The sequence below is a fragment of the Corvus moneduloides genome, chromosome 5, assembly GCF_009650955.1.
Source record: "Corvus moneduloides isolate bCorMon1 chromosome 5, bCorMon1.pri, whole genome shotgun sequence".
Classification (NCBI taxonomy): domain Eukaryota; kingdom Metazoa; phylum Chordata; class Aves; order Passeriformes; family Corvidae; genus Corvus; species Corvus moneduloides.
Genome location: NC_045480.1, coordinates 55,316,676 through 55,344,174, shown reverse-complemented (window position 1 = coordinate 55,344,174; position 27,499 = coordinate 55,316,676). Strand labels below are relative to the sequence as shown.

The window sequence follows — 27,499 nt, the reverse complement described above, 5'->3', positions numbered from 1 at the left end:
TATTGAAAACATATTTTCTTGCAGTTCAGTGGGTGATGGTATTGAGTATTTAGCCCTGGCAGAAGATCAGGACAAAGCTTGTAAGACAATGAAATACCACCTGTAGCTTATTTTGAAGTCTCATAAGTTACTTAGTAGACCTTGTTGACACCTCAAAACCAAGCACAAACTCTATCCCATGCTTTAAAAAATCCCAAATTGTCAAAACCACGGGAGTTTTATGACCCGCTTTTTCCCTGGTCATTTGCAGCAGAAAAAGCAGCCTAACATCTTGTGTTGTCAACAACCATCTGGCAAAATTTCATTGTCTAGGCTTTTCAGCTGCTTTATGAGGAACAACAATTTAACTCCACATTGAAGACTGTGCAGGCTCACAACCAGATCCAGTCATTTTCAGTACTGCCTTTGTGTTAGTGTGTATAATTAATACGGACTTTGAGACATTAAGCAACAAATTCTGTAACTGGAAGATATTTCATGTGCAGATTAGGAAGTAACCATCTGCCACATTCTTTATGCAGCACTGTGCTTTATTTTAGAAAGACAAGAAAAATCCCAACATATTCACTGTTTTGCAGAGACCAAGTATGTTCCCAAGAGAACCTGGCTTTGCCTTTGCTGGAAATGTAATTCAGCTACAAGTCTAAATATACACTCTCTGTGCACCTTTTCTACAGCAATTTTGCTAATATTTTAAGGAATAATACTTCTGTGAGATTCTGTTTTTTAGAAGTTTAGCAGAAGTTAAAAAAAAGGGGGGGGAAGGAAAAGTATTAGCAACTATCTCTGTCTGATGTTGTATGCTACAGTGGTTTGGTGGGTTGATTCCCAAACTGCACTTCAGAGATGCCTCCCCATTCAGCTTACAAAATCTTCTTTTTTTTTTTTTTTCTTTTTAAAAACAAAACTCCACCTAGCTCCTATTGTCCCTCACTTTGCTGTTGGTTTTATTACAAAATCCACCTCTCCACAATTTGTCTGCAAAAGGGATCATGCAAAAATGCAGACGAAGAGAAGAGATTAATTGATGGGCAATTGTAGTTCCTGATGAGGCAGAGATGTGCTATGAATATTTGTATTAGTTAAAGGGAGCCATGGGCATTCATAAACGTGTGAAAGAGAGCATACATTCAAAAACTATTCCATGAATAAACACTGTTCATCTCATTGTGTTAACAATTTAAGGCACTTTGAAAAATAGCGTGAAATATTGTTCTTTTTTAATTCATTGTACAACAGGCTGCTGAGAACACTGTTATACCATTGATGGTTTGCAGTTTCTAAGGCATTTTGGAAAATCGGCAAAACATCTATAACAGTTTTGTAAAAGTGAGCAAACACCTGTCAAAAAGCAAGACCAGGAAAAAAAGACACTGAAGACATTGGAAGAAAATGTAGCAATGTACACGCAGTGGCCCACTTGTAGCCTGTTGGATGCAAGTGTCTACAGTGCAGGAAGGTGGGAGGAAGTCCTAGAGCAACTGGGGTTCTCTCCTTCTGTCCTCCTCGATGTTCTTCTGCAAGGGCCTCTTCCACAACTCACTCCATAGATATTTGAATTGATCCACAAGGGTTACGTATGTAATTCCTGTTTTGATTTTAAAGCTCTTTCTAAAATGATTGTCTTAGATTTCCACATGAAGTTTAAGGAGGCAGGGAGCTGTGTTTCACTGAGCTGTGCTTGTCTCATAGGGTTCTGTAAGACCCCAGGAGAAATATTTCTCTTTTGATCTTCTCTTTGCAGTGGAAAGCTCATTTTTATTGTTTCTGCTCCATAGTGGACTCATCCCCTCCTTGTAGTTCTAAATATAAAACCCCCTGGTGAATGACCACAGAAATCCAGTGCCATAGACACAGGGCAGGAATTACCTTGCCAGCATTCTTGCACTTCACTGGCATGTTAAAGAGCTGGCAACTCCATGAGTGGTGGGATGGATTAAGTTGGTGTTCTTTGGCTTTTTGTGCCAGTGTTGGCTTGTTAGAGGCTGATGGAGGTGACTCATCCACATCTGTTCCTTCAGTTGGAGGCTGCTCATATATCTCCCTATTACCCTTCCCAGTTTTGTGAATGTTTTCAGGAATTTACTGTCTTAAAGATCTCTGCCTTTTTGTCAAACTTGATGGAAATATTCGCATTTACTGGGGAAGATGAAGGTGTAGATGTGCACACACAAAGAGCACGATTACATAGCCTTTGTTTGCTTAGGGAAGCTGGAAAAAAGTGTCCACTGCATCCCCAGTCCCCATCAGAGCCACACCAGTGAAGCTGTCTTTCTTGAAATGCATTAAATTCTGGCACAGTTTTAAAAGAGAATGAGTGATGTGAGTTTGTAGTAAATGGGCTGGGATTTTTTTTTTTTTTTTAGTCCTCAGAATCCTTGACATATAACCTTTTGCTTATATAAAACACTTCAGCTGTTCATTCATAGGTTTAACTATGCTGAAGACTATCCAGTGGAAAGAAATCTTATTATCTCCAGCTTAATATTTCATTATCTGGCACAATACGAGGATATTAGACTTTGATTGCTGGTTCTCTTCAGAGATTACAGCATTTAAATTCTTATTCCCATCTGCATTTCAAACTTCATCCTTTTTTTAAACTGGTCATATTTATGTTTCATTTAAATCTTGTCTTTGAAGTTTTCAGGTTAAAAAGTTTAGGTGCAAAATATTCAAATTAGTCTTACCCTAAATTTCCCCGACTATTCTGGTGTTCACTCACTCATTTTATGTCCTAACAATATGCAGACACAATAATGGACATCAAGGAAGTGCAATGGTCATTCAGTACACACCAATATCACACATCTGACCAAAAAAAAAATCCCTTCAAGAACAATATGGTGACCTGATGCACCTAAACCTTTTACAAAACTATTAATCTGTGACAATGTCACCCAAAGTTACAGTAAATAAGTTATTGAAGTAGTTTTATGGGTCACAGTAATGTATCTGTTTGGAATCCATTGTACTCAGACAGGCATATACATTTGCTGTAAATAGATCTTCAATCTCTGAGAATCATTTTATTCTTTTTATACACACTATAAAATTGCCATTTTTATGGCCAGGCTTGATGTATGATATGGCTGAAGAGCTGTATGAGTTAATTAAAGAATAAAGGGCTGTCCCTTCTGCTCAATATTTCTGTTCATGACATTAGTATCTGAGAACCACTGTTTTGTACCACACAGAGATTTCGACTTTAAGGGAATCATATAGGTTGAGGTATGTATACACCCATACTGTGCAGGGCATGTGATTGGGTCCAAAATCCAGAGGCTTCGTATCACCAAGGTAAGCATTTGCCCTGCTGAGGCATCCCTGTATTTCTTTGAAAGCTTCAATAACATCCCAGAACACAGAGCCAAGCAGTTTCTGTAAATGGTAATCCCACCAAGAAAATGAATGTGGAGAAACAGGGCAGCAAAGGATCACTTAAATTCTGTCTGCTGCCACCACAGATGGCCATGCTGTCTCATCTCACTTAGGCACACACCAGAGCTCAGTAACATCTCTCTCAGCCTCTGCTTTGCTAAGCTCAGTAAGAAAAACCCACAGTTCAGTCTCGAGAGATAAACTTGCCATTTCTTTGATCATCCTTCACCTGCACCTCCTTGAGTTTGTATTTTTGCCCAGAGCTGGCAAACACCATCCCGTAAATTTCAGTCAAGATCTCCCCAGGTTGCCTTCTGTGGAACATCCTGGAAAGAGAGGATCAGGACCACCAACATCAGCCTTCGGAGGTGAATGTGTGTACCAAACACCTGACTCTGAGGCCATGCATTTCCCAGTCAGTAGCTCTTGTCTCATACCAGACCAAAGATGAGCAAAAATCCCATAGCAAGGGAGCATCTTCAATTCTTTCTCTTTGAATTCTGGCTGCTGTGCATTAAATAAGTTATTTTCTTCCTTTGTAACCATGTGATAGAAGTTCCCAAAAGCACTTTCCCTTCATCAAGAGAATATTATTTAGACAGCCAAAAGGAAGGTAATTGTAGCATAGGATAATCACTGGAAAGAGAAAAGAATGCCTCCTTACATTTACATTTTAGAAAGCATGAAATTCTGTCTCACTTGCTCGTCATTATCCAGTATGAGCTAAGACATTTGCAGAATGTGAGCTCTCCAAAACAGTTTTAAAAGATAAAGTATTCTGATTACTCTGAAGTGTAGAACAATATTTTTCTCCATATTAATGTTAGAGAAAAATAGCACAAAAATGTCAGGAACTGTAACTCATTGCTCTTTTTTCACGTAACTTAATCATGTGCCTTCATTTTGAAGCCCACATCCAATAAAGCAAATTCTCTTTGAACAACATCTTTAAGAAATCATCTTTCTTCTGTACGGTCTGTATTACTGCTGCCCCCCTTCTCTTTTAGTTTTTTCTTCCTGTAAATGCTATTGTAGATGCAGATCTTTAATATTCTATTGATACCTAAGTTTTCTCCTTGAGATTATTTTGTTCTAAGAAAAGAGTTATAGTCTTTACCTGTCACAGTTACAGGTGGATACAACCTCTCATTCCTGTGAGGCACTGGTTTGCTGCAAACAGGCTAGAAAAGCACAGTTAAAGAAATGAACACTTGAGATGGCAAAACACTGCAAGAAAGGTTTCAAATGCCATGCAGATTATAGGTCTTTAAAAGGTACATGGGTCTGTCATATTCCTTCCCAGAACCCAATTTTGTCTGCACAAATATGACATACAACTATCATTCCTCTCACATATTAGGCTTATCATCTCCTTGCCCTTTACAGCCTTCCTCATGTCCTCTGTTAGCTATAATAAAAGTTAATCCATAAGAAAAGGCTCAGAAGACCAAGCAGACCAAGCTCAATTAGTTCTTTGATTAACTTCATAATTGAGCAATAAGCCACAGAGCCAGACCTTCTTCAGCTGAAAGGGACAGCACTCTCTGTGGCAAGGTACAGCCTGCTCAACATGCATTTCTGCACTATTTTATTTATTTCACAGTTTTTTGTAACTCAATGAATGCATGCAGGGGTTAGGGGTGTATACCCTGGTTAACACTGGGTATTCTGCGCACAGCTGTGCCCCAAACCTCTCATGACCCTTTCCCTGACATCACACTTCCATTTCTAAGGTTTAATAAAGAGGTCGTCTTGGTGTACCATGGGCTTTTACTAGGAACACCAGAAGATGAGCAGCCAGAACTAGACATTAACTTTTAAATCTGCGGTGAGAATGTCCCTCTACAGTGTACTGCAAAAATGCCATCCTTTTTAAGGCAGCTCTGTAAAGAAGCATTGTATTAAAGAGGGTGAGAAACTGAAGGATTTGGACTGGTCCAGGAGGTGTGCTGACACACCAGTATTTGGGAGTAAAATCCAGATGTCTGTTCCTGCCAGGGGGAATCTATCCTTCTTGGCAAAATGTGCAGTATGTAGGGTTTTCCATGTGTGGTTCTGCACTGAGATATCCACATAGACAAGGCACTATAGGTGTTTGGAGATGAGACAGAGTAATACATTTATAAGGACTCTGCAAAGAGCTCAGACTGGTTTTTGGAAGTTTCCTCCTGAAATTGAATATTCAAAAAATTGTCTCACAATAAATGTATGCCCATCTGTGATATTCACAGCTTGTTTTAACTTTATGATGCTGGAGGCAGACCTCCAATCTCAGCGGGTGCATTCTCACTGAAGAAATGGCCCTATAAAAGATAATGGGTAATTAATATCGTAAAAAATTCCTCAGTAATGACTGGGGATATCAGAACTTGGTTCATATTTCCTTTTGGGACCCTGGAAATAAAATTTTATATTTTCCAGCAAAAAAGGCTGATCTTTGTATTTTGAGTACATGCAACAGCAAATAGTACACTTCCACAGTTTTGTAACATGCTGACTGGAATTCGATTTCTTCCTTTGCTAGCTGAGGAAGGAAGATCCGAAACATCCTCAAAGTCTAACAAGATGCTAATGCGCTAAAAAGAGCCTTTGAATGAGCTTGTTTTAGTCAAAATATAGCAAGTGTGTTAATTTAAAGACCTCTAATGGCACTAAAAACATTCATTGACAAATGCCTCATTTTCTCTTAATAACACTTGCTTTAATGTTGCTGTAAATGATATCAAGTTTGCCATAATGATACAGTGCTAGCACTTAAAATCTACCTTCAATGGCTATTTGTATTTTAAATTTTGCATTTTCATTTGATCCCATATGCTTTTGACAATGCTGGATTGATTTAAAGCCAGCTGATTACAGAACACTGAATTAAAGCCGAATCTCAGGTACATTACAAAGGTGAAGGAGCAGCTAGATTCTAAGCAACACCTGAGCTAATGTCTCTTTTCTAATTGAGTGATAGTCAGGCAGTTTGCAGTGCCAGCAAGTATGGTTAAATCAAATTGACTTTTAGTGTTAGACCAATGGTGCTAATAGACTGGGTTCACTGTCTATAATGGATATGGAAAGACAAATACATTAAAAGCAAAGGTCATTCTTATCTTTTGCTTTTGACAGCAAAGACTTAACTGTACAAAGTTCGTTTCCCCTCCAAGAAATTATCGTTCCTACAGTTTATCTCAAATGAGTTTGGTAATGAAAATCTAGAAGGATTTTTTTCTTTCCACATCATCCTCCATAACTCAAGACTTATTGCCCTTATACCTGGATGCATTATTTGCCTTTTCTCCTCATGCTCAGATGGGAGTAAGAGATTGTTTTCTTTTTTATTTTTGCTTACAGAATCTAGTATAATGATGTCATGATCTTTGCTTCAAGTGTTAATGTATCAACAAATAAGCAATAGCAGTTCCAAGCATGGGAAGCAGGATGAGGTTGTGAGTTGTCTGGAGGAACACAGAACATGTGGTAGGAAGTATGGACCATTGCTTCCTTCAGCAGTGAACAGGAAGAGAAATAGGTATCTTGGCGAACTTGAAACACTATTCCCCTGCTGAGCTCATCAACTTTTTGCCAGTGCTAAAAGAATGTCCTTTTCATATAGATGAATACTGCAGGGAGGGGAGGGGTTTTAATACTGCTTTCAGCGTTATATTTCAGGTACTGAGGGCTGCAGAAGCCTTAGCCCATTGATTTGTGTGGGGCTTGCAGTCTGCGTGGGGTTAAGTACGTGTGTGACTGTCTTGGCTTAGGATGGCACCCAGAGAGCTCTGAAAGCTCATGAATTGCAGATTAATAACAATGCAGGTAGCAGTTAGGGTACAGAATAACTTCCTTCAGCACAGTGAAAACGATGCATGTTTACAGCTGAAGGTTTGTGTCTGACGATGAGGCAAGATGAAGGGAGTTGCATTTCAGTAGGGACTTCAGCAAAAGACAGCAACAACATCTTATGCTAACAAGTAAGGAAAAGCTTTTGTCAGTAAGTAGCAGGATCCTCTACCTATTGCCTGATTTTGGCAATGTCTGATTTGTAGTGTTATGTTGTATCTAGGGCTTTCTGGCCCATAATATGCTGCTGAAAACCATCTGGGCAGTGCCATCCCCCACAACAAGTCACAAATGCAGAAGGAGAAGTTCTTCTGGGAGTCTGATCTAGTGAGGGGATCCATACGGGATGTGCTACAAATCCTGACAGCACCCACAGGGCAGGACTGGAAAGAGTTCTCTTACTTCTGTTTTAGAGCCCTCTGATATTCCATACCTGAGGGCCAAAATTCAGTGGCAATGCATCACTCTCTCCCTAAGTGCTGCCTTACCAAAGGGCTTCTCTCCAGTCTCAGACTCCATGGTTTGCTTTCCTGGAGGGTGCACATGGAGGGAGTAACTTCTGCACGCTTGGGTTAAAGGAGTTGAGAACAAGCAGTGCTCTGTGCACTGCTGCTGCATTCAGGAGGGGCTGCATCGCCCTGCTTGTCACACTTTCTTTTTTTAATAGTTTTATTCTATCCACCAATAGTGCTGCCTATTTGTATTCATTTGAATGATGAATAATTTTTAAATGCAACTGTCATACTCTGCTTCATGAATTGCAGTGATTCTACCATGCTGTACAGAAACATTTTGACCTTGTAAAAAACAAACTTTTGCTAAAACATTTTTGATATTCATAAAGGTAAAATTTTAGTACGGTTTTCATGGTTTTGCTATAGACCAGGTACAAAATTCTGTTCCACAATACATTTTGAGTGTGCAACTAACATTTCTCACTTGATTTAGGGAGGACAGAATAAAAAGCAAACTGAATAGCAAAAGATTGGAGTTTCTAGCAAGCTGAAAATACCATGGTTTGTTTCCCACCAATACCAAGAGAGATAAAGTTAATCTGAAAGTACACAGAAATTCACATTTACAAAATCTGGTCTCCACAAGGCCATGAAATCCTTAATTTGTTTATTTCTCCCAGAAGAATATAAATCACTGTTGCATCGCCCAAATGTTTGTGAGTTTATCAAAAGGAGCGTTTATTCAGCATTCGTTCCACTCTGTCATTAAATCCTCGGGATTATATGGCTGTTGTTGTCTTTTAAATTCCTGATAAATATGTTGCTGACAGCCAGCTGCTCTTTCCAATGCATCATAACCAACCATCCTAGAGTAGATCATTAGTCTGCTTGCATCTATCTATTTTGTTTATGCCACTCAGGGAGATTACAATGGCCATCTGCAACTGTGGGCACTTTTTGTTTCAGAGGAATGCACCATCAGTGGCACAGGAATGTGAGGGACAGGGCAGAGTTTCCAGGATATCAGCTCTCTTGGAGTGATAAGGCTTGCTTGCCCAGTAGAGGGACACTTTGGTGTCTCTGGTGGCTTCAGCTCTTTTTCCCCTGAGGCAGTTTTGGAGCCATATAGACTGGTGACACTACAGAAAGCTTCTTGGGGCTGAACCCCCAGGCAAGACATGGGGAACTGCCAGACCCATCACACCACCTGGTTACCCCTGGGAGCAAAAATTTGGGTGTACAATAAGTGTCAGTTGTGGCACAGACTTTTCCCCCCTCATACTCTTATGCCATACTACATTTGTTAAATAGAAGGTCAGAGCTTTCCAGAGTTCTCCCTTGGCAGCAAGCTGAATTTTCCTGCTGCTCTTTTAACCTTTCAGTGGTCTGAAGCATCAGGTTTGGTTCACTCGCAGTTCAAGCTGTCAAACTCCCATGTACAGAGCAGTCAGAGTATGTTTCTGCTGGGGAAATCGAACAGTATGTTTTCCAGTTTGCAGCATTCAGCCCACACGGGTTTTTTCTCAGAAAACAAGAGAATGCTGCCCCTTGCACTTGTAATTTACAGTAATTAGCAAGGAAATTATGCTTGGTTTTAGAGAAAGAAGCACACTGAGCAACTCATTCCTAAAAAGAAGATTTGGAAAAGAGGCTCACATTGGGAAGTAGTACATTTTTATTCCTATTGTAAACATAAATATTCAACACTTTTTGCAAATCAGAAATCAGAAGGGAGAAAAGCAGTGATCTTTGGATTGATTGGACTTTTTTCCTCCTAACTTATGCTGAAATGCATAATATTTCAACTGTGTGTGAAATGCAAGTAAGCTGATAGATTGGTTGTATTAATTGGAAAAAAAAAAAACCAAAAAAAAATCCTAGCTGAGACACTCTATTTTCAAAGAACAGATGGCTTTCTTTACTTACAGCTGTAGAATATTTTGCTGCAACATAAAGACATATAGTATATCCTCTGGGGATGAAGGAAAATGAAATGGAGAGAAAACGTTTCAGGGAAAATCATTAGAAGCTCTACAAGTAATAGAAATACCAGGCCTGACTTTTGCTGCCACTAACCTTTGTTGACTTCAAATGACAAGTCCTACTTGAGATCAAGACATCAGCAGGACCCCTACTTGCCCTGAGTTTCCCACTCTCCTCCCCATAAGGAAGGCAGCAGGAGAAGCCTCACCTGCAGCCATTTCTTGTGGCAGAGGACATTTTTTATGTTTTCTCTCCCAGCCTGCCTGGCTTAACCTTTGGACCATCCTTCAGCTGCCTCTTAATGTGACCATTTTATCAACAACTGCAGTTAAAATGGCAGTCAGTTTAGCCAGCTCTGTCTGCTGCTGCTTGAAATTTTATGTATTGTGACCTTCTTTGTGCCCTTAATTTCTGCTGGAGATGCTCATCTCCTTGCTCTGTAACCAATGAATCAATTTTATTTTCTCTGCTGAAAATGTTGGGGAGGTGCAAAGCAAAGTTTCTCCCCCTGCTCCTTATCTGTAATAAGAAAACTCCTGCAGTTTTTCTCTCTTTGTAACTGCCTATTGATTGTGTATGTCAACTGTATGTCTGTGGGCGCTGAAGGATTTGATTTTATTTCTGTTTGCTCAATGATATCTAAAAAGTGACTGCTTGAAGAGCTGCTGAGAAGTGGGGGTCTTGTCCACAGGTTTTATAATGCATTATTTGTGTGTAATTACAGCAGGATGGTGTAATTACACAAGGTGTTTCCTTTTACTTGTTTAGGTATTCTTTTTGAATGACACAAGCATCTGCAGTCCCAAGGCCCCAGAACTGCCACAGGCAAGATTGCCCCATACTGCCTTACACACGCCCGGATTTAGTGCTCTTGCATGAATTGTTTGCCAGTAAATAAAAGCAGTCATTTTTCTGAGTGTTTGATGGCAACGGATGCTGTTCTCACTTCTGTTGGTCTGGGCAGTCCTCTGCCACGGAGAGCGACTCAGATGCCTGAATGAAACAGGCTGGGAAGGACAAGAATTGCCTAAGGAATGAGAAGCAAACATCAATTACTTGCTCAAGGATGAAAAAGCATTTGGTAGGCTACTTATTTAGATGGCTAAGCACATCTTGCATTTGGCTCCAGCATCCTGGCCTTGCACTTATAGCACATCTCCTATCACATCTGTGACGCTTGAGCAGTTCAAAGAAGAGTTTGTGCAATGACCCTTCTTGATAGGGCCTGGGCCATCAGGAAAGGACCTCTGAGAGGGAGAAGTAGCTGTATGAGCTTTGGTTCATCATAGGTTCAGAACCATCAGCACTGGAATGGGGCAGTCTGTGGGGACTGTTAACTCCTATCTGTGACAGCTGAGCTCTCTCTGCGAAGCTCACACACTCTGACACCCTTGGTCAAAGCCTTGTGTGTGCCCTAAGGATCTGGCTATCAGGCCCAGGGTGGGATTCCTGGGGTGTCCTGAGCAGGACCAGGAGTTGGACTCAATGATTCTGATGGGTCCCTTCCAGCTCAGCATATTCTATGATTCTGTGATACAGTAGCAGGTCATACAGTAATTCCCTGTGTAACTTGCATTACTCAGTGCAAGACTGTGTGAGGAACGAGACAACTCTTAGAAAAATTAAAGTAATTTATTAGAACAGAAAAATTGAAAAATTACAAAAATCAGAAAAATATAAAAACTTGGGATCCTAGTGGCTCAAGAGGTATGCCCAGGAACGCAGGGATTAGAGATCTTTGGGCTTAAACAGCACTGGACCTCTGGTGGAAAACTTGCAGTGCTGGGCTGACTTTTAGCTAACCCAAAAGTCAAAGAAATTATTAAACGCTCCTAAATAGGAGTAAAGCTTAGGTGCCCAGCACTGGCACCCAGGACATCTGAAATCTGCAGTGGTCTGCCCCTGCTCTGAGGCTGACTCACTATTTTATAGTACCTTTGCTCCGCCCCAGTCCGCCCACGGACCACCTACGGCACACCCCTTTGGTCCTAAGTGATTGGTGCTTCCCTTTTGACAGATCATCTCTGTCTACCAATAGCTCGTCGTTGTCAGGGTTGGGGTAGTAGCAGCTGGAGTAAGGGTGCTAACATGTCCTTATTAAGATTCAGGTTACCAGGGAGCTTAGTTACTGACCAACAGCTAAAGGTCTAAAACTGGCTGTTGGCTGTTAGAAACTGGGGTTTGGAGCTGGTTCTGAGACTTAGGGTGCAAAGTAGAAACCCTTAAAAAAAATATTAAAATACATCCAACACATCTTAAAACATTTGTAAAAGTATACAGAGAACATGAGAAAAACAACTCTTACAATGTACAAGTGGTTTAAAGTTGGAAAGGGATTTTTAACTGGGACACTTTTAACTGGGGGATTTTAACTGGAACTGGTGCAGATAAACTGCTTTGAACAAGTGAAAACACTAATAACAGAACTTGATATTTGTACCTGGACTGATGGGTGAACATTAACACTCAATTAAAAATTGTGTAACCCAAAATTAACTAATTAAAACACTTAACATACAAAGACCAAGCTAATTAGGGAGTTCATGTATGACAACTGTCATGACTGTGAGTGACAATTATTCTAAAATTTATATTTCCAAGCCAAGTGGAAAAGTTTCAGAGGTACAGCTTCCAGCAAGTATTATAATCAAATATATTATCTCTTTATTTAATTCTAGATCCGTAATCAAGATCACCTTTTTTAGATTTCAGGCAATCTTTATTGCACTGCCTTCTCCTGGGAGAGGTGCCCAAGGTACTGAGCCCCTGAGCAGAAGCCTGGGTGAAGTAGTAGTTCTCAAATTACCACAGCCCTGTGTCAGTATGTCTCTGTATCTGTAACAGCACAATATCTATCTTCCTTTTACCTGATGGGGCCTGCTGAATGAGAAGATGTGTCAATCCTAGGTGAGAGGGTTGCTGTTTCTAATGTTACAAATTTATGATTTCCTAGCAAGATACTGATGCAAACCTGGAAGAATTAAACTTCTGCTTTTGCAGAGAGGAGTTCCTGAGTAGCTCCAGCCCTTCAGAGGTTAAGAGCAAAGGAAGCAAGGAAAAGCGTTTTGAAGTTAGGGCTCAGATAGTGCCAAGTATTGCAATTCACTGCTTGAAGATTTAGTTCTGTGCTTGCAACTGGATTAAGGTGAGATGCTTGGCAAGTCTCTGAACATAGCTGAACATTGTGCTTCACGTGGCTGTTGGAAGGATATCTAAAAATGGCAGCAAAGTATTAATGTATATGTGGGGCAACAGGGCTGGAATTGGTTAACTGTTCAAAAGATTCTGCATCCTCAGAGTTTTGAAATGAAGGGATTTTCCTGTGACATAATTGTGTATGTCAAAGCTCTGATAGGTAAGTAGTTAAGAGTTTGAATGACAGGCATACAAATCCAATACAAAGCACCCTCTGCAAAGAGATGATGTAAACCAGAGGGTGGAAGAATACAGTGTGCGTGTATACGTGACAAAAATTCCCTGTTGGCTCAAGAACAGGAGCTTTGTTTTTCATTAGATACAATATTGGAGATGTGTCATCTTTAATCCATTTCTCTCCAGTTCAGAAAGACTGAAATTTCTTTCAAAAAAGACATAGCTGCTAATCCCTAAAAGCACACTGCAACCACATTCTGGTCCTTCCAGATCTCTAATCAATGTCTCCTGCAAAGATGCCCTTGAATCTTGGAAATGGCCTCATAATATTAATAGAAAAGATTAAAAGTACCCTTTTTTCCCTATTCTTACCTTGCAGAGAGGGACATCTTTTTAAATATTTGTTTCTTTTGTAACTCAGTGTCACAGTTTCATCAGTCAACTGAAAACTCATCAACTTTTCAGTCTGAATAAGAGTCAAAAAAATGATTGATGTTTTCTTTGGAGCCTGTCTTGTAGTGCTTTAAAAGAGTCCCCAAATGGGGAAATCTGCAATTTTGAAACAAAAGCCTTTTCCTGTTGAGTATGGCCAGGTACTCATAACCGTGAAAGGAATCACTTATAGAGCTATATTACTTTTTCACAGGAATAATACTGTGTGTTAGGAAAAAACTGGCTAACAATCAGATTTCTTTGACAAAAGATGTGAAGTTTGCTTTTTTAAAATATGGAATTCATTAGTATTATTGAAGAGTCTTATCATATTTCTTTGAACTATAAATGATTTCCTCATACTTGGTTCCTCAAGTTTCAAAGGCTTTAGAAGTTACATAAAAGCAGGTACATGATAGAAGACTGGGTATTGTGGAGGTGTTAATACGTGGCAGATTTTTTTTTAACCTAAGCACACATATTTCAGGACCCATTATCTTGGCTTTTTTTTTTTTTTTTTTTTTTTTTTTTTTTTTTTTTTTTTTGATGAAGTGGTTTTAGATTGACTATTACATTCCAAAGAAATTTAGCACAGATTATTTCCGTCACACAGTGACCGGCACTCCTCACCTGGACAACTTCTCGTCCAATTGGACAAGGTGGAAAAATAAATGTGTTCTCAAATGTGTTCTCAGGGCAGAACTGGGTGAGAGGAGGTCTCTGGTGTGCTAGACAAATGAATAACCAAACACCAGGACCATGATAAAGGCATGGGACAGCTCAGCTCTTGGAGCTGATACCTGCAGAAAGAGTTGTAAGTTCGAGTCACAGGTGGCTGACAATGTGCAGAGACCATCAACATAAACATTCTTCTGTGATGCTAAACATGTGTGATGTGAAAATCACCTTTAACTGTAGCTGTACAGCAGCCTCTGTGCACTCACCTATGATAAACCAGGCCTTTCATAAAAAATATTGTTCATATAGGTACGGATCTGTGTTCAATGACAGCACAAAACTCCATCTACATTTATTTATTGAACACTGGGATAGGCATAGAGTGTGTTTCTCCAAAAGCTTCCATGAATGTTAATGACAGGGAATATCACTTGTAGACAACACTTGTGCCTAGGAAAATATAGAAAAAGAAAGCCAATAAAGCGTCATGTGAAAAATATTAGCTTGCTGAAAAGCTTTTTATGGTTTGAATTAATTTTTAGTTCAGCAGCACTTGTTAAACCTATAAATAGATAAAGTCTCTTGCCTTCCTACAGCTTTTTTCCTCTTATAGTGTGCTTTAGAAGTCTTCACATTCCGTGATTTTTATTATATTATATTTAGTTAACATTGCAGGCTCTCTTTCAGAGAACTGCTTTGATAACAGGCTGTTTCATCTCAGTTCCTAGTGTGATAAAAGCCAATTTAGAGTCACTTACTTTATACAAAACAATACAAAGTACAAGATATTTTGATGATAATAAGATCTTTAAAAAGGGATGACCATCTGCCCTTATTCACTTCTCCTGCTTTCAGCATCCTTTTGAGCTCCACTTTCGCTATGGAAAGATGAAATCACAGAGATCATTTTCAGTCCTGTCAGCTGCGAAGATGTGGTAACCATCTTATAAGACAAACATATGGCTGGGTCTTTAGGGCTTTTTCAAACTGGGAATCCAAATACAGGCAGCCAAGTTGTGTCCAGAAGCATCTGCCACATCAGTTCCCCATCACAACGCCTTCCTGTACCACCAGGAGGCCTGAGCCAGTGCCTGCTCTTTTCCAGGTTGGCATTTTATGGCAAGAACCAGCCACAAAAATGTAGAGATGTGTATCTGAAGGTTTAACTTTAGACTCCTTAATCTCAATGTTTTAGGATTAATTTGGGATAGATGAGACTCATCCATCTAGAGAGTTCCAACAAAAACCCAGCTGCAAGCTGCAGGGTGAGCATGGAAGGACCTGGAAGTTGAGCAGTCTCTCCAGGTGGACCGGGGACTGGTTATCTTAAGATACACTTTAGTCCCACAGGCAATGCTATTCACATAGTCCTTATTGGCAGGCCAGGAAGGATCTACTCATACTCCATCTGATTTATTTTTACACAGTTCCTGACAAAACTGTTGTCTACTCTCTGTTTCTTGCTTCATTTGTGGTCTCTTGGTTTAGATGGCTTCCCTCCTGAGAAGTATTAAGCAGGAATTGCCCCATACATGGGTCTATAGCAGCTCCTCATAGCTAACCAGAACACGCCTTCAACCACTTGATTTTCCTGCTGTACAATGCTCCTGCCTCCTGCCTTTTGTGAGGAATGTGGTTATTTGCTTCTGCGAGCTATTATGGCTCTTTTTGGAGGTTGAGTCTTTCCGTTTGACCTTGAAACATGGTGGGATTCTGGTAGTGGGGTGGCCTTGCCCATGCCTTCCTTCTACTGGTGGCTCTGAAGAAGTGAGGTCTGCGCTTCAGAGAAAACACAGCCAAATGAATTTGCAGTTGACCACCTGCTTCCTCATCAGCCCCTCGTACAAGAAAGTCCTGGATATGTAGAGCTTAATAGGGCATTTTTTTCCAGGTGATCAGAACAATTATGACAAATATTTGTGTGAAGACAACTGTTTTGGTTGAAAATGTGCATGGTACTTGAGGACTAAAATCACTGTTGGAAGCAACATTCATATAGTAATACTTTTTTTTTAACTGGGTGGGTTTCTTTGTTTGGGTTTTTCAGTATCCTATAAGCAAGGCCTCTGAAATGTTTATCAAAACAAAGACTGGTGATTTTTATAAACTTTTTGTTTTGAAGCAGAACATTCCAACCATTCCAGGAAGTTAACTTACCTTTTCTAATTGCATGGAACTTGCCCTGAAAATCAGAGGAGAATGTGTAATATAGAGAGATCCATAAAGGTGCAGGAAGTTAGATTTACTGCTGTTCGTGAAGCCATTTAACACTGCTCAGAGCAGTTTTAGCTCATCAATATCCCACTGGTGAATCTCAAAATATCTATCATGTTTATCTGAGACAGCCTTCTGCAGTGTATCTTCATTTGTTCTTACCTAGTGTTTGCTCTCACCCTTTACTTTACTTTTTACCTTACTTTAGAATTTCAGTCATTTACTTCAGGAGCCAAAATTCTCCTCATCCTCACCCCAGGTACTGAATAACCAACTAACAGTGAGGTAAAAAATTCCTGAAATACTTCCTTCACCTAAGCTAACTGTTGAATAGGAACCATGTTCCCAGCAATTGGCATCACACTGGAAACATGCCTTGAACAGACTTAAAGCTGCAGCCATTACAATCAAAACATTAATAGATAAGTAATTAATTTTAATAAGTTACTCTCCTACATGGACTATTTTAAAACTTTAAGATTGCTGAAATAAGACATTTAATAAATTTAATAAACCTGAAAGGAAAAGAATCTCAGTAGCTGGATTTAAAAAAACAGACAACAGCCTTGACTCACACATCTAACATTGTCTGGAAAAAAAAAGTTTCAAAAATATTGTGGTTAAGTATTCAATTAAAGAGTATAGAAAACAATTTTTCAAAAATAGATCTTTATTAGCAGGCTGGGTTAGAGAATTGGGTATTCACTTTGATTAGGGTGTTCCATTGAGAGGAATAAAAATTTTAGGTTCTCACAGGTTACAATTTAAAAAATATGGAAAGTGATGTATTTACTTTACAAGGATGAAATTGAGTTACAGGGACTAATAGGATAAGTGTTGCAAGTTAGACGTTAGAAGAGGGATATGAATACAATTTACTGGGCAAATTAACTTTCTTAGAACACTTGGGCTGGTGCAAACATAACAGCACCTTTAGGAGACAAACTTCCTTCCTTACTTGTATACTCCAGGGTTTCTCTAATGACTATAAAATTCTTTAGGCAAGATTTTTTTCACCAGCCTAAGGGAACCAAAAGATATTGATAAATGTGCAGCAGAAACAGAATGAAAGCTGGACTCAATGCCCTAACTCTTCATATCCTAATACCTGCTGAAGCAGTTCTGGTTCCTTTGCGTAACTAAAATTGTGCTCCTGCGTGGCATGGGTGCCACTGATCTGCAAATGGAGCTACTCAGTGTTTTCAGGACTTGAATAACAAGCCCAGAGAATCCCTTAAAAAATAATATCCTGGAAAGCAAAGTGGCAAGTAGAGCCTGGCCAAACTGAAGGGGAGCTGAAGCCTGTCAGCAGGGTCCATCTGAGGCAGTTCAGATATGGACTGAAATGCATTTGGCGTCTCTTTCCTGTTCAATAACGAGCCGTACTCTGCTTCACCTTGTCCCCAAGGCTTTCACAGTGCTTCATACAAGTAAGGGGAATGGTGTCTGGATACAGACAGGCACTGAACAAGGGGATCTTAACATGTTTGTTAGTGCAGAAGGTCTTCTGCTATTTCTAGACTGTTCAATGTGAGAAAGGGAAGTGGGCTTCAATGATGTACCCAAGGTTCTGCCTCAAATTATTTACAAGATGGGAAGAGGTCAAAAACGGTCCTCTCTGAGATCATGGGGCTGAGCTGCCTTCCTGAAAATAAAAGAAAACCAGTCCTCTCTGCAGTGAATAATTTAAGCCAATTTGTATTGAACAAGTTGCTATGAGATTTGATTAAAAAAAAAAGAAAGAAAAACTTTGTGAAGCTAGACTAAACAGTGTTTACAGCATAGCGGTCATCTTTTGATGTGATGCTTTAGAGGAGCTGAGGCAGAATGTGCTTTTTCTGTGCAGTTTAATAAAAATAAGGCTGTGAAACATCTTCTGATGCAAAAATCCAAGACTGTCCTCAACATCTAACGCTGAACCTTAAAATTACCATACCTGAATGCATGCAGATGAGTTGTGTTCATTAATTTTAGCAGCATCTGTGCCCATTTACACCAGGTAAATATCTAACATTCAATTTTCTTGTCCCTTTTCAATTAGCTCCATTACAGGAAATCTAATTAAATCCTATCTTTTAGCAGGAACCAAGAATTCAAGAGCTAAATTTTTGCACTTAATTAAAACCTCTTCATCTTGAACTGTTAATTTTCTGAAAAAGATATCCAGTAGTTTTTTCCTCTGATCCACTTGGTTCCTGAATGAAATGGCTCATTTACTCTGAGCTGGCTCTTGAAGTGTACACTTAGGCTCCAACTCTTGTGACGATCTCAGAAGATGATAGGAATCATAGCTGCTTTTCTCCGCACTTCTGGATAAAATCTTTTCAGATAAAGCTTGTGTTTCTTTTGGGCCCATAGAGACATCTGGATGACCATCAGGAAAGCAAAGATGCCAACTAGCAAGGAAAAAGATTTAAAGAAAAGGATCATGTGTGTTCTTTCAGTGCCTGTCCCTGTAAATACAATGGGGTTTATGGCAATGCTTGGCCCTAAAGCAAGTAGGCAGTAGCTGCCTGGTTCAGCTGCCTGGCAGCGAGGTCTCAAAAAACCCAGCAACTAAAAGACTTCCCAGGACCCTGCTGTGGCTGTCGGGAGCCAGTAAGTGGATCTTGGGTACCTCTCCCTTCAGGCTGAGTGGCACAAAATGGAGGATAATTTTACTGCATTTGCATTTTGAAAATTCATTATCCTTTCTTCCTTAAAATGAGGTAGTTAATCAGAAACATTCATTTGGCATCCGGTCAAGTTATCACTGAGACAATTACAGCAAGGATGAGTGTGCTGCATATGTTGCTGCTCCTGCTATTGTAGGAACAGCCCTACATTGTCCCCAAACTTTCAGATCATTTCCATACCGAAACCTAAAGAACAAAAATGTTTCATCTTTTCAAACAAAATTTCAGTTTAATTTTTCCATGATGCAGTTTAACCCACTTTTGAAATCAGTTTCTTTTTCATTTGTAAACCACGTGGGGCTACTTCTTACAAGTAGTTTTATAAGTTTCTATTTTGAAATGGAAAACTAATTAAAAAGTTAATGTTTTGGAGAGCTCAGTCCCAGGGGCCATATTTTTGGGAGTGTTTAGGTCTCTAAGGATGCAGGAAAGCAAGAGTCACAAATGCTACTAGGCAGGCTGCTCTTACGAGCATTTTGAAGGTTTATACATTTATCTCATATAGCAAATCTGATGGCAATATTTCATATGCTATAGACTTCTTTGGTAAATTTTAAATGTCCAGAATTCACTTCCACAAACGACACTTTAAATGCTGTCTTCATTCTGCTACAAACTTACCTGGCAGAGTTTGTGTCATCACTGTGAAACTAATCCAAGACCCGGCCTGTTGCAAAGAAAAAAGGCACTGTTAGTTTTATATTTTATGTAAAGCAAAATGGCACGTTTTCAAAAGCTTCCCCTGGAAAAACAGTGTGTACTGGAAATGGGAGAAGAAAAATAGTAAGAAATCAAACTCATTTGGTTTTTCAAGATGGTCAAATAGTGTGCTGGATGGGATGAAGAGATGGGTGGTAAATATTTAGATCACTGGGGAGACTGCAGTGAAGGGAAATATAGAGAAGAGTCCATGGGATAATGATGTGAGGGAAGAGGAGGGTCTGGTGGAAAAGCTTATGTGGGAACAAGGAGACTCTGACATAGGAACCACAAGGATTGATGTGCAGAGGAAACTGCATGGAGGTGTTGCAGATTTTCTGCAAAGGCTGAAACAGCGACCACCTACCCTTTGCATATAAGCAGAAGAAAGTCATGTACCTCATATGTATAGTTGGGACAGGATACCAGCAGGAAGAGCCACGTGAAGGGGTTGTAGGTTGGACTTGGAAAACAGGTTCTATTTCCTTGTGAAAGGGAAAAAAAAAGGGTGGGGAAAATCAGAACCAGTTTCAGTACAGGGAGAGGGAAAGTGAGCCTTATCACAGCCTGCCTATGTAACAGCGATCCCTTGGGCCAACGCTCTCAGAGCACAACCTGTTAGAAAAGTTTCAGTGAAATCTTTTGAGGTAGCAAAAGCTGTACCTATCCCAGTGAGAATGCTGCTCAGCGAGCCTTATATCAGTTTTTACAAGGTCTGGTGTGTCCAAAGGATGCAACTTCTGTTCAGAAGAGGGAGACTAGTTCAGTGTGGGCTAGTCAACAGGCGAGTACTCAGGGCACCCACTGGGATGTGGGGGATGCAGCTGTATCTTATTCTGACTCAGTAACATGAATCTGTTGGCTCCCACATCCTCACCCTTTATCTCTGGTAGAATAGGAAAACAACTCCAGAGCTAACAGGATGCCTCTCTACAGCCACTGATAATGCTCACACCAAAGGCATCAGTGTAAATTTTGTATTTTAGATATTTAATATCAAATACAAATTCAGTGGCCTCACAAACATGTGGGGTTGGTTGGGGTTTTTTGCTTGATTAGTTTTGATGTGGCTTTTTTTATTTGGTAGGTTTTTTCCCCTTTCCTCCCTGCTTGGACTGGTGAAGGATTAAGAGAGAATAGGTAAAAATAATCCTTTTATTCTGGAGTTGGAATTAAAAGATTTTCTGTTAGGAAATATCTCAGAGTAAAAGTGATTTCTAATCAAGGACATTCATTATCCTTTCCAAGAAGTACAAAAAGAATTGCAGAAATTATCAATTATTAATGAGCACCACCTCATTTTTAAGTTCTGGCAACAATGCTATCTTTAATACTTGTAGACACTGAGAACTTAAATCAATTTTTTGGCTCTTGCTGCTTTTAATCTGAATTAGGCCCCTTACAAGAAATAATATAAGCAGTTTCCTAACCACAGTGCATAAAAACCTTCAAGAGCAGAAACTGACTCCTGTGTGTGAAGTTAATAGTACTGTGGTATTTTCTTGAATAGGGTGTTCCAGTGGGGAAATTACACTATTAATGTCTGAAAACATACTTTACTTTCTGGTATAGATTGTATAACTTTTAATCTCATGACACAAAAATGCTGAAAACCCAGCCTGTGAAGAGCATACATTTACATTGATGCCCGTGCAAGTATTCATCAGTCTGAGTATTTGAATATATGCATGTGTATTTTTGCCTGAGATGAATGTGTCTAAAGACTCTGCAATATAGTTTAGAAGTTCTCGAGACTTATTTAAAATGCAACATGCTGCTGTCAGTCACCAGCATGCTTTAAAGGACTTCTGAGTTTAAATCCAGATTTAAATTGCAGTTGTGTCTAATTAGGATAAATTTGTTATAAGCTTTGAAACAATAACAGTGTTGCTAATGTTTCCTTCTCATCCCATTTATTTTGAAGTTGTTAGACCAATGGCATGATACCTACTTCATCTTTCTTTTTTTGGTGGCTATAGGTACATAAATTACTGTACAGCAGCAGAAGATGGATAGGTTAAGCACACTTCAGTCTTAGACAAACAGGAAACAAAGACAGACCTGAATTGGTTTGGTGAGCTAAAGCTACATTGATAAAGTGATTTCCAGCTTCACACATCTGCAAGACATTAAAAACATATTTTCAGTTGTATGCCTAAAAAGTGTGGTAATTGTGTTGCACTGCATAACCAGAACCCTCCCCATTACAACTCAGCCTCTGTATCCAGGAAATATGTACTCCAGAAAATAGCCTGTGATCACAGTCACACACACACAAGTGTCCAGTGAACACGGTGGGTGCAGCCTGGCATGAAAGCCCCTGGCACAGCTCCGTAGAGCTCCATGCAGCCAAGCCTTCAGAGGGGTTCCCATGCCCAGCACGTGCAATGTTTGGCCCTGGGGAGATCAGACAGACTCCCTGGCTCTAAGGAATTCAGCAAGATGCTCTTCTTGATCTCTTCTGGCTTTAATCCAAGCTGCAAAGAAGAAGGTGGAAAGCTGACCTCTGGTTTTGTAAAGATGTCACGAGTTAATGTCTCTAACCTTTTCCTACACACACTTTCAAAGGTGTTGAGCAAAACAGGAAGGAAAAATAAGGTGAATAAAAAAACCAGCAGTTCTCCAAAAGGCAGGCTGGTTGAATGGATAGTAGTTGGGGATTGATAAAGGAAGGGAGCCAGTACTATTCCTGTTTCTGCAACTCTCTGGTTATGCTGTTTCCAGCTGTGACCAACCTCTCAGCGCTGGTCTCCAACATTTAGGTGTTTCGAACCTTTGGGAGAGGTACCATGTCTCCCTGTTGATTTCAGATTTGCTTGGGGCTTTCAGTACTTCATCAGCTACAACTACTAAATAATCAAAATCAATATTTACCCATATTTAAAGTGGGAACTGGTAGGAAAATTATTTTATATTCCTGAAGAAGAAGACCTGTCATCACAATTACGTAATTTTATGGTTTTCATTTTTCCCCTACTCTGTGAAGAAAACCAAGATGCTGTATACAGTTCAAGCTCAGGCTGAATTGAATTTTTTATTCATTTCCGTGTTTGAAGACTGATTTGTCCTCTCAAACTGCAAAAATGCAGAGTTAAAAAGTTGCATTTTCTTACAGCATTTGTTGTTCTAAATTTTGTAAGGCTTGAAAAAGTTTAAGAAATTAAAATTTAAAGGAAAATGTTAAAGCCTAAAGATGTTAAAAGTGTGAAGTCACAAAATTAATACAAAAAAAGAACTTCAATTGTCATTTTTAAGTTAATTCTGAAAGTCATCCATAACAAATTTTTGCTAAAACTAATTGAAAGAAATATGTGACTTCATTTTATATTGAAACATGCTAATATCTGAAGGAACATTGTAGTTAGCCTTGCTGAAGAATTTTCCCCTTTTTGGCAGAGATTTTTGTTGGGTTTGTTTGGAAGGTTTAGATCGGGTCTATTAGTAAATAGACCTGTAATTGGCTGTTATTCTGCATGGCTAGGTAGTTATGGTTCAAGTCCTGCTGTCCTTTTAAATTTTTCTAATTCCAAATAACTGACCATCCTCTATCATAAATACCAGATGTAAAACACTAAATAGCCAGAAAATGAAATTCTATTTTAAAATACCCTATCAGAAGCTTTAACTCTAACCATAGCAATGGACGTAATTTTGATTTACATACTTCCAGTAATGAGCTGGGAACGTGATTTGTTTTTCTGATTGCTATTATGTTAAAGAAAAAATTTTGTGGTTACAAGTGGTTTTGTAAAACACTATACCTAAGGAGATGCCCATACTATTGTGGAGCAAGAGATGTTCACACATATACATAATTAACCCCTACTGATTCTAAGTAAAACAAGCAAAGGGCATTTCTGCAGGGATTTTATTGGCTTACCTTTGACTCTGCAGCTGCATTCTGCTGTGATTAAATTTTATGCCCCTTGTTAGAAATGGGACTGTTAATGTTCTACATTGAGAACCACTGCTAAATTTAATCTAGTCTCCATAGTTTAGCATATATAAAATATGGGGCAGTGGGGAACAGCAGAGAAAAAGCTGGTGCTATTTATGATGATAAAATATTGACATCTACACACCGTTTCCCCTCTTTATATTCCATGTGTACCCTATGAGAAAAACATCCCTGCAAAGCTTATTTTCTCTAAACATGAGAATCTTTCAGGAGGGCCTGCAGACACTCTTCAAATTACTCTGTACTGTTGTTTACAGCAGCTGCAGATGTGTACACTTAAATCAGGATGTGTAATAAAGACAAGACTTAAAAGAGGGTAAAAAAAGAGAAATCTTTCAAATATTTTATTCATATATTTTAGAAACCTGTGAAAACAGCTTCAAATTATTTTATTTCTTATGTTGATGTTTTAAATTCATTGTCTGGGAATCTGCCAGCACAAGATCTGAAAGGGACAGGTTTTGAGTTTCCATGGGTAGGGAGTTCTCAAAAGAGCTGTAAGAATTCAGAGCCCAGACCAGGCGCTGATGCAGATCTTAAGGGCATTGACATATTTTACAGCAAACACCCTCAACACGACTCATCCCTTTGCTTGTTTGCAGCATTTTCCCTACAAGCTCTAGCAGGGCATGTTCCACTGATGCAGGGAAGGATGTTTCAAAGGAAAAGGAGGCTCTCTCTAAGCAGAGACTTTGATGAGGACTAGTTTTGTTGGTAGCACTGAATATTCAGGCAAGTAGCTTGCTTGGTTTCAAACACCCCCTGAGCCTGGGAAGGGTGCACACAGCAAGGTTCTGGGCATACTGCTGTCTACCACTGCCACAACCTCCTGTCTCTGCAGTACTGGGTTATCGCTTTTGGCTCTAGAGCCTCATGGAGTGTGTGAACTTCTTCATAAAAGTATTTTTGCTATTTTTGCTATACCTTATTAGAGCAAGAAAAGCTGAGAACTGCGTGGCCAGCCCCAGAGACAAACACTGCCAAAACTGTGACAAAAGCATTTAAATATTGCTAATGAGTTTTTGTATGTTTTTCTGAATAGTGTTTGTCTGAAGGAGCCTAGACATATTACTGTCCCATTACCCTGTTATATTTCTGGAAACTGTACCTGATTCTCAAAGAGGATGTTTTGGCTACTGACCCAGCAGTTCCAAAGGACAGAGAGGATATATATTTCCATGTGAGGGCTTCTTGTGAAGCCTCTGTCTCACTGTACAATTATGTTCATTCAAACACCAGGTTGGGTAGTCTCAGCCATTCTTCATCAGCTGCATTTTCCTTTGGCTTATCCCATTTTGGCAGGGATTGTTTATATAGATTTTAATAGCTGTTGAGTATAAGTCATTCAGGGTACACTGAACTATTGCAAAGTCTGCTTAGGTTGTAATTCTTCAGTATCTTAAAAATGACAAGTTTCAGTCTGTCTAAATATTAGTGTTCTAATACAATTACCAGTAATAATGATGCTGATGATGTTCTCATGGCTCTCAAAATGCAGTATCTCTGTTTAAACTCTGCGTACATAAATATTAGTAGGACACTTCCTGACTGAGAAACCTTAATAGATTAGTACTAAATCTAGTCAAAGTACACAGGGCTGTGGACATGGGCTTGTATGTATGTATATACACAAATGCACAGAAGCATTACTGCATTTTACTAAATTGTGAGTTAATCCTCTTCCATAATCATAAATAAAACTTCATTTTTGTACGTACCAGAAAAGCAAGAGCAGCATAAGAAACTTGTTTGTGGCCAAATGCTAGAAAATAGAATGAAATTATAAATTGCATTTTACGGTGTGCACATTGTTTGCTATGGGTGAAATTAATCTAGTGCTGAGGAGCAGAAATGCTTCTCTCCTGACAGGCTCTGCAGAAAGATTGGATATTATCACACACAATATGAAGACAATACAAACAACAACAGCACTCCAGAAATGCCAGTTTTGCACCACTGATCTAAAGGCAGTTTTCACCCAACTGTTTTTAGTATTTGCCAGCTTCAAATGTTCAAGTGTTTTGTCAAAGCAGCTGGTGGTGAAGAATCCCTTGAAAAGACGAGGAGAGGAGTGAAGGTCAGTGGCAAAACCAGGCCAAGAATCACAGCCTTATCCATAGACCCTTCTAATTCCATGAGCAGAAAACCCAATACGTAACTTATCCATTACCTTCTTTAATTTTAGTAGTGAGGCAATAGTCAGGCTTTAATACACAGCCACTGTCTGCTTCAGAGTCATACAAGAAATACATTTAACATCTGCAAATTTCACCTGCCATTTGCCTGCCCTCTCCTTTTAGCTGTTGTCCCAGACCAGTGCAGGGCTCTACCATGTTCATGTCCAAAGGTTTACACTTCCCAAGTAAACCTTGGTCATAGCTGGGGGACACAAACCACGTGTACGTACCTCACTTGCCTTGGCCATGTCTCATCAAGCCTTTACTTTTGAGAACTATTTTTTCCTGGCTGGCACAGGACTCTTCTGTGGTGCCAAAGGCATTTTAAGGCAGTGGCAAGCAATTAGAAATATTTCTTCTGAATGCTTCCTCTTTTGTGTCTTGAACAAAGAGCTTCCCCTAGAAAGACACTGCACTTATTGATTTGATAGCCCAGACTGCTAAAAACTGTCTAGGGAGGTTTCTGCATTGTTTGCAGCATTGTTGTTAAAGCCACGCCAAATCCAACTGTCATTCAATGAATCACATAATTTTGAAATAGAACCTTTGTGCTATTTTGAAAGAAAAGCAAATGTCATGTAGGAGAAATTTTTGGTTGAAAAATCTTAGCAATTTAACTGAGTGTAAATAAAAATGCCAAAGCAAATGCTTTGTTCCCAAAGTTCATAGATAAATGAGAGGAAAAGAAAGACTAAGGTATAGCAAGGAAAGTAAAGTAGCAGAAAATAAAACCTGTGCCAATTATGGTCAAAAGAAGCAAAAGTCTAGAGAGCAAACAGAAAAGAATAATGAAGAAAGAGCAGTGTAATAGTAAAATATGAGGACAGGGAACAAAATGATAAAAAATCTAAAAATTAAAAAAAAATCTGTTATCAGCAGTATGTGATGGATTTTTACTGGTTTTTCTCAGGGGGAAAAAAAAAGAAAAACCTTAATTTACATGAAAAGGATGTATCTTTAGCAAATAAATATCTCCTCCAAGAAAATGCAACCTGCTCTAGTTCTCCCCTGCATTCTTTAATACAAACCTTGTGAAGATGAGCAAAATACATTGATCTTTGTGTTTTCTCTAGTTGTCCAAATTGGACAGCGATTGACCGTTGCTGGACAGGCACAAACATTCAGTGGCACAAAGCAGAGGTGCTTCCAACACAACCACCTTCATTCTGACAGGGAGCAAAGATTAATTTCTGGAGAGATTAGTCATATAATCTAATGTGGGAGCAGTCTCTTGATTCTGGAGAACTTCAGGTTACATGGCAAAGACTTTTTCAAGCCGAGTTTGTTATCTTTGTGTCCTACCCATACCTACATGGTGGCGTGTACCGCGGGTGGTTGATGTAGTATGCGATCCAGGATGTGAATCCCCAGTAAAAGGCACAGCCCTGGAACAGACAGATAATTTTTTTGAAAGGGCAACAAGGAAGTACAAACTGTAACTTCGTAAGTATAAATTCTGCCAAGCCAAAACCCGGGTGACCACCAAAAGACTCTGCAGTTGCTTTGTGAGCCTCAGAATATCTATCTTTCTAAGATGCTATGAAGCAAGTAAAAAAAAATTGGGTACACAGCGTGGATTTTTTTTTTTTTATTGTGTGGAATGTGTTTCATGCCTGTTGTAGGAATTGGCACTAGTTTTCTTCT

The 27,499-nt window shown here is 39.4% G+C and overlaps 1 protein-coding gene and 1 long non-coding RNA gene across 6 annotated transcripts in view; one reads left to right on the top strand and one right to left on the bottom strand.

Moving 5' to 3' along the window:
• Positions 1-27,499, top strand: part of LOC116444340 — a 104,887-nt gene that overhangs the window by 29,376 nt on the left and 48,012 nt on the right. The window lies entirely within an intron of this gene.
• The window catches only part of TECRL (trans-2,3-enoyl-CoA reductase like), a 69,993-nt gene continuing 59,255 nt past the window's right edge, over positions 16,762-27,499 (bottom strand). For 2 of the 5 annotated variants that reach the window (XM_032109657.1, XM_032109656.1), the window contains exons 7-12: positions 27,168-27,240; positions 25,397-25,440; positions 21,782-21,839; positions 20,120-20,205; positions 19,643-19,688; positions 16,762-18,742 (exon numbers count right to left, since the gene is read on the bottom strand). In XM_032109657.1, the coding sequence (XP_031965548.1) occupies positions 18,615-18,742; positions 19,643-19,688; positions 20,120-20,205; positions 21,782-21,839; positions 25,397-25,440; positions 27,168-27,240 (435 nt within the window). In that variant the 3' untranslated portion in view covers positions 16,762-18,614. Of the gene's footprint in view, positions 18,743-19,642; positions 19,689-20,087; positions 20,206-21,781; positions 21,840-25,396; positions 25,441-27,167; positions 27,241-27,499 lie in introns of all 5 variants that reach the window. The other 3 variants (XM_032109658.1, XM_032109659.1, XM_032109660.1) reach the window with 3 other exon arrangements.